The sequence below is a fragment of the Teleopsis dalmanni genome, chromosome 2 (assembly GCF_002237135.1).
Source record: "Teleopsis dalmanni isolate 2A chromosome 2, ASM223713v2, whole genome shotgun sequence".
Lineage (NCBI taxonomy): Eukaryota > Metazoa > Arthropoda > Insecta > Diptera > Diopsidae > Teleopsis > Teleopsis dalmanni.
Window position 1 is genome coordinate 189,782,170 of NC_051847.1, and position 12,954 is coordinate 189,795,123.

Sequence of the window (12,954 nt, forward strand, 5' to 3'; positions counted from 1 at the left end):
AAGGTATATTTTTCTCATTATAGTTATATAAAAGGCAATTAGCTACAACGAATGTATCACTAAATTTGTAAATCTCATCCCTTATGGTTTTACTTTAAGATATATGTGTATTTGTGCATTCAATATAAATAATAAAATTTTAAATAAATAGCTCTTCTTTTTAGCATCGTATTCCAGCATTTCAATATCAAAATCATCTCTCTCTATCATAATCTGTATGTTAATATATTTTTGTTTTTGTTAATTAAAGAGTTTTTCTAACTCGGCATCAAGATGTTATCGACTGATCTCGATTTCATGGACGAGATCCAAATATCTTTCTTAGTATTTTACTTTCAAAGGTTTGTCAATAGTTTTATTGCGTTATCCTAAAGGGGACTGTGGTGCAGAAATTGTGAATGAATCACAAGACGAATAGGATGAAGTGTGAGGAATATAGTAGGAAGTGAGCGAAGAAATTTATAAAAGGAAATGGGTGAGGTAGAGCCTAATTGAAATTAGTCTGGCTTAAGAAGAGCAAATGGTGTTCAATTCGTCTACTTGAAGCATGTTATTATTATTATTTCCCTACTATTTTTTAGAAGCATAAAATTATAGAGTATAAGGTATTTAAGTTCGAATCATCTCGACTCAAAGATGTAAAAATTTTTATACATGAAATTAGTTGTTCATATTTATTAGAATTAATTAATTTGGGAAAGCTTAAGTGCTTTCAATCTTTATTTAAACAAAAATTTAAGATATAATTGTTTTGATAGCTTTTAACAGGCTGAACATATTTTGATTCCTTGAATTCCCTTTTTATGCAGCTGAAATGGCGTTAATATATTAAAGAGTCAAAGACATTTTATAGTTTGTAGCAACTTTCTCCAATGGAGAATTCAAAGTGGCTTTGATACCAGTGATCCATATCTGTCAACACTACATTTCAATATAAATACAGTAAAGAAGATAAAAAGCAATACTTTATAACAAGATCAATATTAATTGGACAAAAGTTGATTATGTTTATGATTACAAAATCTGGATTAATTTAAAATTTGTGGAATTTATTTATACGATCTGATTAATTATTTTTACTTTTTCAAAATGTGTAAAAGAACCACAGAGGTAATTTAAATATTAAAATAAGCTAATCTTTATACGAACTAGATTTATTTGCGTGAATTTGTGTGAATAGCTAAGTATTTGTAACATAATTGCACTCTAAGATCATTTGCGAGTTCGAGTAAATTGATGGAAAATAAAGGGAAATGGTAAATTATGTTGGTATTTACCAGAATTTCGAGTAGGGTAAGTTAGATAAATTAGGTTTTACCATTGTGAAAATTTTATAAGATGTTTAACAAATAAATTTAAAAACTTTTAATCAAAAATAATAAATAAATGCATTAAATAAATAAATAAATATTTACGTAAGTGCATTGCAAAAAATATCTAGTATATTTAAATTTACTTTACTTCAATGTACTTGAACTCACACACAGCCATAATAGTCCATAATCGTTAATTGTATTTTAGATAGTGATAATAAATCCATATAAACTTTACCTCCGCAGAAATTACAACTCTGGTGTGGATGTGAAAATCTCTATTTTTCCTAATTTAATTTTTCTTTGACACATTTGAAAGAAAACAAAAACATTAGCTAAGTTGTACGAAAGATTTTGAAAAACTTAATTTAAATGTATCAACAAAAATATATGTTTTAATATTGTACACCAAATGTACAATGTATACAACGATACAAAACTAGTAAATAAATAATTTACTATAGAATTACAAATACATAAGAGTTCTACGGATCTCTTTACGGTTTGGACGTTTAAGGTATTATTTTATTAGAAAAGTATGCAATTTATTTGAGTTCTAATTTTATAAATGTAATTTTTTTATTCACAGACTTGTAGTTCCTTTAGGACTACACCTAACTTAAACTTATGTATGTAAGTATGTACAATAAAATTGTAATATGTTTATATTTGAAATTGTGGTCAAACAATTTATTTCAAGATTATTTTCAATAGAATAACAAAGTAGTAATAGCTGAACTAATGACTTCAAAATTGCAAGAGGAGAGCGCAAGTATAATGCATTTCCACCTAAACAAATCAACTTAACCAGACTGAAGAGTATACCAGCATTTATACCTATTAAAGTTGTATGAAGATCAATATAAAAACCAGGAAGAGCATTATTCTTGCAAAACATTTGACTAAAATTTTGATCATAAATTTAATTTTAAACGTCATCAAAACTCTTCTTGTTCAACGAATACCAGTGATACTAATAACAGTAATAAGATGTCTCATAAAAATTTTTACGCTTCATTAGTTTGCAAAAAAAAATTAGAGGTCATCTGACAGGAAAACAGGAAAATACGTGTGTCCTATCTGTAAAACGTATTTTTACAGTTCATCAATTTTGAACTAAGTTATGTTTTTCAATGAAAATTTAATGAATTATCTCAAACTCAATAGAAAACATAAACGTATACATATAGGAGAAAAAGGTTTTTTAAGTGCAATAAAAGATTATCATTGTATACATACTGATGAAAAAGCATACAAATGTGTTGATGTAATCTTCTTATATATAAATAACTTAAATAAAAAAGTTTGTGTTCCCTTTTTCTCTGTGTTGCCGTTGACATATATGGATTATATTTATACCTTTGGAAAGGTGAAGACGTGCAAAAGTGCACAACGTTATTTTTTCAATGTTATTGTTTTTGTAGCGAATTGTGTATCGTTTACGGCGAATTTGTGTTTAATTTCGTGAAGTGATACAATTTTTTCCCGTTTTCTTTGCTTGCGGTTGGTTTATTGCAAATTTTAACGAAAATTAGATTGACAACGTTCGTTTTATTTTGGTGAGTTAAACATTTGCAGGTAAATTTTAAGAGTATTGTTTGATAGTTAAATTTTTTTACAATTTTGTTTTCAAGGTTAATTAGTTGGTTGATTCGACATCAACAATCATGCCTTACCGTAAATCACTTACAGGGAGAGTACAGAGACAAAGAAGTAGAGAAAATATGCGATTGCGTAGAAAACGAAATGTAATTAATACTACAAATTTAATTATTTTAATTAATGACTATCTATACAATATCTCTCTTTTTAGTCTAAACAATGTTTTGCTCGGCAGCAAACAAAACCCACAGTTCGTGAAAATCCAATTGATATCATTTCAGACAATCAAACAACAATCAAAGATGATGTTTCAGAAAAGCCCACACGACTATTATTTTTAATAGAAAACGAAAATACTAATATGATAACGCTAGAAAATGAAACTATAAAACAAGAGCCGGAAGTTACTGACGAAACTTCTAATAAAGATGATTCTACTGTACAAGAATTTATAAACGATGAAATAGCTGAAACATATACCGAGCAGCTGTTATTAAAAAATGAAACTACAGCTTTAAAGTTAGTTCATAAATTTTTGTGTAAATTAATTAATATAATAAATATATATTTTTATTTTTAATTTCTGTAGTGCTCATAAAGGCATACATATGGATGACCATCCTTTTGCATGTGACTTCTGTGATAAGAAATTTCCATATTTGAGTACACTGAAAAATCATCGTCGTTCCCACACTGGTGAAAAACCTTTCACATGTACTGAAGTAAAACTGCATTAATTATTATTTAAAATTAACTATTCTAAACAAATATCTTTTATAGTGTAAACAAAGGTTTTCAGTTAAGGAGTCACTCAATCGTCATAGGAGGCAACATACTGGTGAAAAACCGTTCACTTGTACTAAAGTAAAGTATTTTAATTACTTTTATTTAACAAATAATATAATAAGTTTAATTTTGTTAGTGTAATCAAAGTTTTTCGCTAAAGAGTTCACTCAATCGTCATATGAAGGGACATACTGGGGAAAAACCCTACAAATGCACTGAAGTAATTACACAAATGCAATTTATTTTCGTTTAAAATTAAATATAATAAAAATATTTTTTAAAGTGTAATCAAAGCTTTACTGCTAAACAGTCACTCTATCATCACATGAAACGACATACTGGTGAAAAACCCTTCTCTTGCATTGAAGTTAATATAAAGATTATTTTTAATTAAGAATAATTATAATAAATATATATATTTTTTCTAGTGCAATCAAAGTTTTGCTCGTAAGCAAGTGCTCAATCACCATATGAGACGACATACAGGTGAAAAGCCACACGTTTGCAATGAATGTGGTTTAAGTTTTTTTGAAGCTACTCGACTTCGTTATCATAGCAAAATTCATCTTCGTCCATTTGCTTGTGATCAGTGTGACGAAAAATTCAAATCCATTAAGCAGTAGGTTATTCTGTTTAGAAAAATAGGATAAATGTAATCCTAATTTTATTTTACAGACTTCAGCAGCACATCAGAATACATTTGTCTAATAGAACCGGTGAAGAAGACATCCAAGAACAGAAATTTAAATGCAAAGAATGCAATGTTACATACGTTACGGAGGAAGAACTTGATAGTCATTACGACATGGGTGTTCATAAAAGTAAGAAATATTTATTATATATTGAAGAATGTTTTCTTATTCTACAATAAGATCTACAGGAACTTACTGTAGATCTTGAATTACTGATTCATATTTTAAGCTACTGCAAAATGAATTGAATATATCTTATACGTATGATTATATCCCGATAAACGTTACAACGCCTTCCGGCATTTCATCATCATCATCATCCGGGACTATATAGTCCATGTAGGACCTAAACCTGTTTAACAACATCCTTTCATTCTTCTCTATTCTCTTCCTACTTCGTTCTCATAAATCTTAAGCGGTACTCTCATATTCGGCTTTCTTATCACATGTCCAATCCATCTTAATCATTGCTTTTCCGGTATTTAGTTACATATAATATAGATTCTGCATTTATTATTATATTTAAAAGTTTGCGAATAGATGTTCGAAACTTCAGGAAAGCATGAAAGCTTTAATACACAAAGAGACTTTCTTTATTCCCAACTTTTAGTTTTCTAGTATTAATGTTGAAAAATATAACAAATTATGTTATATATTATGAAAAAACTATGTGTTTTATAATTCACAGACACGAAAAAAGGACAAACAGAGGACTGTATAGTTTGCAACAAAAAATTTGGTTCAATTAAAACTCTTAATTCCCACATAATTGAAGTACATAAGGAGCAACCGCTGACTTTTAATAATACTAAATCTGCACTTAAATTAAAGAAAAATCGTTCCAATTCTTCATCAACAACAATGTACGAATCTAATGGTCTTAACGAAAATGCCAATACAAATGTCACTATTGCTGCTAATGACAGTACATTAACAGTAAAATATGCGGATCAACAATATATAATAGATAATGTAGCTAAAAAAGAAACAGAAGAATTGTTATTAGTAAACGAAGTGTATACTACATTACAGAATGCAAATATTAAGACAGAGCCAGTCGACTGCGCAGTCGATGATGTAAGATCAATGGAAGATAATATTATTTTACACAAATTTATAAAAAATGAAGTACCTGAAACAAGCACAGATCAATTTTTAATAAAAAATGAATTTTACACTGATATAACGATAGAAAATGAGAGTATAAAAATGGAAAATCATTCTTAAGATAAACTGATTGTATTTTCTCCGTTGTAATTATTTAAAACATTTGTCAAAAATATTTTTTATATAAAAATTTTATTCTATTCAGTTGTTTTAAAATTTTTTCCCTGATGATGGTTTTAAAAAACCGAAACGTCGGAAATAAATATTAAATAAGTAAAATAATAAGAAAAATTTTTTATTAAAAAAACCAAATTACAAAATCTGACTGATAGCCCAATACTCATTTATAATAAAGCTAATTATAAAAATGGAGTCAAAAAGTTCTGTTCCTTAAGATTCCTCAAAAACAATCTCAAAGTTTGGTTGATGTCAATATAGATAGATGATGCATCTGATGATGCATTATAGAAAATTTTCGAAACTCAGAGATATTGTAATAGGCAAAATCAAATTACTTTAAAAATATTTGATTGACCAGAAGACACTCAAACATATCTCCATATATTGACAAATTTTTATAAATAAATTCTAAATCTTCATTTATTTTGATTTTACTCTAATAAATACTTTTCAAAATATTGAAATATTATTGGTAATGACTGCATAAATTAAATTGTGTGAAAAATGCTGGACGAGTCTAATTTAAAACAACAAATTTTTCAAATTAACCAAAACAACGGTTCTTCAAGTAATAACTCGCTGTACAATAATAACTCACTACCGGTAAAGAGGATGGAGCAGACATATATAAGACCTTCACACCATATTGGTTTATATTTTTGTATAGTATTTTCTGTGATAAACTCAATATAAATAAATAAATAATTTCTAAGGTTTTTAATCTTAATAAGATTATAATAAATTATTATTAAATTACAATAAATTATCCTTTACTGTCTCACTTTAGTTTTCATATCACAGTTGGAAAAAAGTAACTTTACCTTTTAATTTAATTATATCATATATAGAAAAAATATATTCTATTTAACTTCATATATAGAAAAAAAGCTTTAAGTCAAGTGAAACTTGGCTATTGGTTTTTATTGTTAAATAGCCCGTTCAAGCTGACAGTGATTTATTGTAATTAATAGCAGTATTACAATTTTTTAAAATCTGTTTTCATGTTTCAGTACTAAATAAAAACTAACATGTTAAATTTAGAATAATTTGTAGAGTCGTTTCAATCGCCAATAAACAGTCAGAGGATATCGAAAAAAGCACTTTTGCTCAAATCGTCTCCTGTCAGTTACTTAATTGAAATAGATGCAGTATCATGAAACTCCCCTGAGTGTAATTGTACCACCATTATAGCCTAATCAACTATTTTCACTAATAAGAAATAAAAATATATCGTCACTATGAATCAATCATCACCCAAATCTTGGTTACAATCTTACTATTGCTAACTGAAAAAAAATTATGATTATAATTAATTATGAAGTAATTGGATAAAATAAATATAAATAATATTATAATATATAATAATATAATATTATAATATTATAATAAATTCTTAAAATAAGGAATTTAGTGAATTTTTTCTTTTATCGATTTAATTCGAAGCATTATCCTCAAAGTGGTCATTTTAACTTTAATAATAGAAATAAACCGACCTGTATCAATTATAATATTATAAATTTTAATAATATGAGTATTATAATAAATTCTCAAAATAAAGAATTTAGTAAATTTTCTTTTATCGATTTAATTCGAAGCATTATCCTTAAAGTGGTTATTTTAATTTTAACAACAGAAATAAATCAAAAGCGGCTACGTCAAACTTGTACAGTGTTTGTCCGATCTCGAATTTTTTTGTAAAAAAAACGATGTCGTTGTGATATCGTAGTACACCCGAAGGTTACATAAAAAATATGGTTTTTAATGTTATAAATTCTAAATATTTTTATACATATTATCCATGTATGTGACTTATAATATTATAACAATGCTGGTAAGAATCAAATTCTTGAAATTCAGTTTAATTCTTGTTAGCAAGATAAGCATAATCAAAATAAAAACCTTATAATGCTTCAAATTTAAATCTAGATACACTCCAAGCTATTATTCACTGCGTTTATATATGAATTGGATAATATCGTTATTGTAATTTTATAATTTTTGATGAAATCGTGTGTCAATAATGAATAAATATCTTCCGTGTAAATATGAACCTGTCGTATTTCATAAATTGCAACTCTGGGAGAAAAAATATCAATCTTTTTAATTTTATTTTGACTTTGACATATAAAAAATAGACACAAATATTGTATTGTCTTACGAAAGAATTTAGAATTTATTTTTGGTGATATAAAAGTAGTTTTCACATTAATTTTGTTCATAAAAATGTTTAATTTGTTTATAATTTGTGATATTATAAAATTATTTCGCTTAGTGTCAATTGTAAAATGCGATAAAATTTAAAAATTAGCTTATAAATAAATTACTTTATAAACAAATTGATATCAGTAAGATATTGTATAGGTAATTAAAGAGTTTATATTAAAAAAATATCCATTCAGTTTTGAATTGAACATATATTGTGTATAAATGTGTTATTATCTAGATTTTTGGATCTACAAATTCGCTGTCAGGTTTGATATATTTACCTTGTTTTAACCCAAAAATTACGATTTTATATTATAAACATATGTGCATATACATATATTTACATAAATGTGCAATAAATGAATTTGTTAATATTATTGACTCTTTGAAATTTTTATATTTTAAGCGTAAAACTAGCATTTTAATCAAATACTTTTGTAATTTGAAATGCACTAAGTAAATCACTAAGTAAAATGAAATATACTAAGAAACAAAAAGGTACATATGGATCACGCACTTCCTAATAAAAAACATAACTTATAAAAATATGTATTAAAAGAGTTTATTAGAATGATTCGTTTAGTATGATTTGGAAGATTTTCTATGACTGGAATAACATGCTTAGGATACTAATTTTAGAAAAACGTTTCAAACAATTTGTGAAGTTTTTCTTTTTAAAATAAAACCTACATTTGCAGGTACCTACAAAACCTACAACATAATAGATTTTTCTATTTATTCAAATTCGATTCTTATATTAAATATTAAATAAATTGTAGCCACAAAATCAATGAATAAAATGGGAAACTATATTCTGTTTTTAAAAACTAACTCGGGCTGTTTACAGTATCGTGAACACATCATGAACATGAACTTAAAAATCTTTTCCCGGTAGATTTTATTTACACTATCATGAACGTGAGATGAGCTTGACGACAACATGAACTGACAGTTCAGTTTACATTATCATGAACTGTCATGAAGCCTAAAATTTGTTTTGTTTTGTGTAAACGCATAAAACGCTTGTGTGGAGTAGTGCATTTCAAAATAAAAATCATCAACACCAAAATATATCTTTACATTGTATATGTATGCGTGTCAAGCTGAAAAAACGTAGCAAATTTCGTTGCTTGAAAATCTTGAACTAACATTAAACTCTTTTCCCGTTCTCATCTATCGACAACCAGTTTTCAAGTTCATTTTCATAATGGGTTCATGATAGTTTAAATAGTCCCATAGATGAGAGGAGGAAGAGAGTTTGATGTAGGTTCATGAATTTCAAGCAATGAAATATGTTGCGTTTTTTCAGCTTGACACGCATACATATACAATGTTTTATTTTGGTGTTTGTGGGTTTCGTGATTTTAATTGTGAAACGAATTTAATCGTGTTTTGAGCAGCAAGCGTTGTTCGTTCCGAGTGAAAAGTGCGTGATTTTTTGTTTTATTTTCTGATTTTATTCATTATGTTTAATTATATATATATGCGAAATAAATTAACGAAATATGTGTATAATTTTATATGTAATTTATTTTTAGAAAAAAGGTTTTGAATATAACATAACCTATAAATAATAATTTAGGTTTTCATGGCGAAAGACAAGTGGAGCAAACTGGAAACAGAGGAACTAATTTCAATTTACCGAAATTATCCACTTTTGTACAATATAAAACATGAAGACTATATAAAACCTTCTAAAAAAGAGGCTGCGCTGAACGAAATAGTCAGTCAAATAAAATGGATTAAACCTGACGCGACATGCGAAGTGATTAAAAAAAAAATTAAAACATTAAAAGATCAATATGGTGTAGAGCAGCGAAACATTTTAAAAAAAAGTGGAATGAGTACAGCAGCTTTATATACACCCAAATTATGGTGCTTTAAACAGCTAAGCTTTCTGTCTCATTCAAGTGCTGAACCCGTGTGTAGAAGTAATATAAACGTAATATAAATACTAAAGTATTTGCTTTAGTGAATTGTTAATTGTTTTATCAATTTGTAGGTGAACATCGGTAATGAGAACATAGAAATAATCCAACCGTCCATTTCAGCAGGCCAGTTGTCCAATTTAGCTGAAATACAAAAGCCAAAGAAGAAGAAAAATAAATTGGACACATTTTTGAACCAAGCCGCGCAATCATGTCAGCTTGTGCATGACTTAAAAACAAGTGTGGAGAAAACAGCGGCCTCAAAGTCAGCATCTTTCTGTAAATATATGCAGACTGAATTAGATAAACTCGATGAAACATTTGATGAAGCGCAGGATGATATCATAGCTATCCTTCAACGGTATAAGCGTAAGGAAAAATTGCTTAAATGTAGAAGTTAGATGTACATATCTGTAAATATTTAATTTCAAAATAATAAAAATACTTGCATATATTTAAATTCAAAAAATGATTTAAGGTGGTAAAGTATTGTATATATTTCCTATTTTAAAAAAATATTCGACAAATACCTTTCGCAAATTGTCCAATCTTGTGATATTTTCAAATGCATTTTCATTGTTTTCCAGTAATTTCATTTCCATTGAGCCATCTAACCTAGTTGTTAAATACTCCATGTACCATGGACTATTTTCTATGAGAAAGTTGTGTAAGACGCAACAACAAAGCACAATTGTAGTACATTTTTCACTATTTAATTTCAAAGTGGTTTGCAGAATTTGAAACCTGTTCGATAATATTCCAAAAGCTCCTTCCACACATAACCTAGCTCTACTTAGTCGTACATTATAATTAACAAATTTAGGGTTCGTTAATTTTCTAGAATGTGGTGTTATAAGATGTTTCATCAGAGAAAATGTATTATCCGCAACCACAACGTATGGCGTAATCCTATTATCACCAATATTTTCTTCTTTTAGAAAGAATTTATCCCCGCTCTTTCGGCCTTTCGAACGCTTCATGACAGTTCATGATAGTGTAAACTGAAGTCTTAGTTCATGTTGTCATCAAATTAATCTTACGTTTATGATAGTGCAAATAGGCCCTATCGGAGGCCGGTTTTCAAGTTAATGTTCATTGATCCCTTGATGTCGTTGTCCATTAATGCTTTAATTTTTTTTGAATTTTGGTTATCACTAATCATTATGAAACTATATAATTATTTATATAGAATGATTTTAAACTATTATAAAATAAAGTATTAATAATTAACATATACTGAATGGTTCTTTATATTTCAGTTAAATATACCAGTAGCAGACTCAACGATATGATGAAAAAGCAAACTGTCTGTGCGACGTGTAATAAAGAATTCGATTCAGTTAATGCTTTAAGTTCTCACATACTTGAAATGCATAAGGATCATTCGGAAACTTATCACAATGCTAACACTGCTCCAAAATTAGAATTAAATACTTCCGATTTATCACCAACAAATATTTACAGTATTGATGACTCCAGAGAAAATTCAATTAAAAATATTACTTCAGATGACGACAATAGTTTACTGTCAGTAAAATATGAAGATCATTCGCCGTTGGAAACAGATGTAATTGAAAATAGATATATAGCAGATGAAGGACATAATGAGAAGCACACTATATTAAAAAATAAAAAAATAAAGGTGGAAACAGAAGCTACTAATGATCTGACATCCATCGAAGATGGTGTTATTGCACAACAATTTATAAAAAAGGAAATAATGGATACAAATACTGAACAACTATTATTAGAAAATGAAATGTACACTGTTACGACATTAGAAAATGAGTGTACAAAGATGGAAACAAAGACTACACCAGAGAATCTATTTGAAAAGGTTGGAGGCGATAAAGATTTGTTCGAAAATGTTGTTGCTGCGCAAGAATTTATAAAAGATGAAGGACCTGAAACAAGCACAGAGCACTTCTTATTAGAAAACGAAATGTACACTGTTATAACGATAGAAAATGAGACTATTAAAATGCAACCAGACACTACTCGTTCTGAAAGTCCATGTAGTACGATTATTGATGATCGAAATTCGTTTGAAGATGGAATACCAAAAACAAAAATAAATTCCAAACAATTTTTAACAAAAAACAAAGAGAACACTGTTATTAAAAAGAATAATGGAAGTATAGGCAGAAAAGCACAAGCTACTGCTCCTAAAACTGATGAAAACGTTTTTACATGCACTAAAGTAAATACTATAAATATAATCATTAAAAAATATATTTTACAACTAAAAATTTTTATAGTGTGATCAAAGTTTTACAATCAAGGAATCTCTTGATCATCATATGAGACAACATACTGGAGAAAAAAGTTTCACTTGTACAGACGTAAGTATTTCAATATTTTTTATTTAATTCAAATATAATAAGCACACAATTTTAATAGTGTAACCAATGTTTCACTCGTAAGCAAGGACTCGATATTCATATAAGGCGACATAATGGGGTTAAGCCCTACACTTGCAGTGAAGTAAATTTTGCACTTACATTCATTTGTAATTAAATATAATAAGTATATATTATTTATAGTGTGATAAAAGTTTTGCTATTAAGAGAGAACTCAATCAGCATATGAGGCGTCATACTGGTGAGAAACCCTACATATGCACTGAAGTAAACATTGCAATTATATTCTTATAAAATTAAATATAATATAATATATATATCAATATTTTATAGTGTGATAAATGTTTTGCTGTTAAGCATGCACTTATTCGTCATATGAAGAAACATACTGGTGAAAAACCACACATATGCTCTGAAGTATATAATTTTAATATATCGATTTAAGATCAAATATAACAATTGCATAATTTTAATAGTGTAATAAAACCTTTACTCGCAAACAAGAACTCGATATTCACATGAGGCGACATACTGGTGAAAAACCCTTTTCATGCACGGAAGTATATAATTCATTTTTTATTATTTAAAACTTAATATAAAAATAATTTATGTTTATAGTGTAATAAAAATTTTGCGGTTAAGCAAGCACTTACTCGTCATATGAAGCGACATACTGGTGAAAAACCCTACACGTGCACTGAAGTATATATTACATTAAGACTGAAAAGTTTTCGGAAATTCTCATTTAAAATTCGCGCGCTGTATATTTTTCGATATTTTA

General features: G+C 27.6%; 2 protein-coding genes across 4 annotated transcripts; both read left to right on the forward strand.

Moving 5' to 3' along the window:
- The first annotated feature begins 1,700 nt into the window (after nt 1-1,700).
- On the forward strand, nt 1,701-5,628 carry LOC119682244 (zinc finger protein 436-like). Of its 3 annotated transcripts, none has more exons than XM_038095630.1 (12): nt 1,701-1,830; nt 1,903-1,946; nt 2,738-2,891; nt 2,948-3,061; nt 3,127-3,434; nt 3,505-3,637; nt 3,696-3,779; nt 3,838-3,921; nt 3,985-4,068; nt 4,130-4,320; nt 4,377-4,522; nt 5,082-5,628. In XM_038095630.1, the coding sequence occupies exons 4-12, from the start codon at nt 2,981-2,983 to the stop codon at nt 5,618-5,620; spliced, it is 1,650 nt and encodes a 549-aa protein (XP_037951558.1). In that variant the 5' UTR covers nt 1,701-1,830; nt 1,903-1,946; nt 2,738-2,891; nt 2,948-2,980; the 3' UTR covers nt 5,621-5,628. The 3 variants fall into 3 exon arrangements, with proteins under 3 accessions (XP_037951558.1, XP_037951556.1, XP_037951557.1); XM_038095628.1 differs by having other exon boundaries at nt 2,738-2,872; XM_038095629.1 differs by lacking the exons at nt 1,701-1,830; nt 1,903-1,946 and having other exon boundaries at nt 2,679-2,872.
- Nucleotides 5,629-9,473: 3,845 nt separating this feature from the next.
- LOC119676412 (zinc finger and BTB domain-containing protein 18.3-like) lies at nt 9,474-12,617 on the forward strand. Its single transcript, XM_038087651.1, has 8 exons — nt 9,474-9,827; nt 9,888-10,209; nt 11,073-11,831; nt 11,955-12,013; nt 12,072-12,155; nt 12,214-12,297; nt 12,357-12,440; nt 12,507-12,617. Exons 1-8 carry the CDS (start codon nt 9,474-9,476, stop codon nt 12,615-12,617), a joined length of 1,857 nt encoding a protein of 618 aa, XP_037943579.1.
- The last annotated feature ends 337 nt before the right edge of the window (nt 12,618-12,954 follow it).

Bases quoted from the DNA above. Each gene is read 5' to 3' on its own strand.
- LOC119682244 (XM_038095630.1), top strand. From the start codon at position 2,981: ATGCCTTACCGTAAATCACTTACAGGGAGAGTACAGAGACAAAGAAGT. The intron at 4,069-4,129 runs GTTAATATAAAG...TATTTTTTCTAG, and splicing joins AACCCTTCTCTTGCATTGAA to TGCAATCAAAGTTTTGCTCG. The intron at 4,523-5,081 runs GTAAGAAATATT...TATAATTCACAG, and splicing joins CGACATGGGTGTTCATAAAA to ACACGAAAAAAGGACAAACA.
- LOC119676412 (XM_038087651.1), top strand. From the start codon at position 9,474: ATGGCGAAAGACAAGTGGAGCAAACTGGAAACAGAGGAACTAATTTCA. The intron at 12,014-12,071 runs GTAAATACTATA...AAATTTTTATAG, and splicing joins ACGTTTTTACATGCACTAAA to TGTGATCAAAGTTTTACAAT. The intron at 12,156-12,213 runs GTAAGTATTTCA...CAATTTTAATAG, and splicing joins AAAGTTTCACTTGTACAGAC to TGTAACCAATGTTTCACTCG.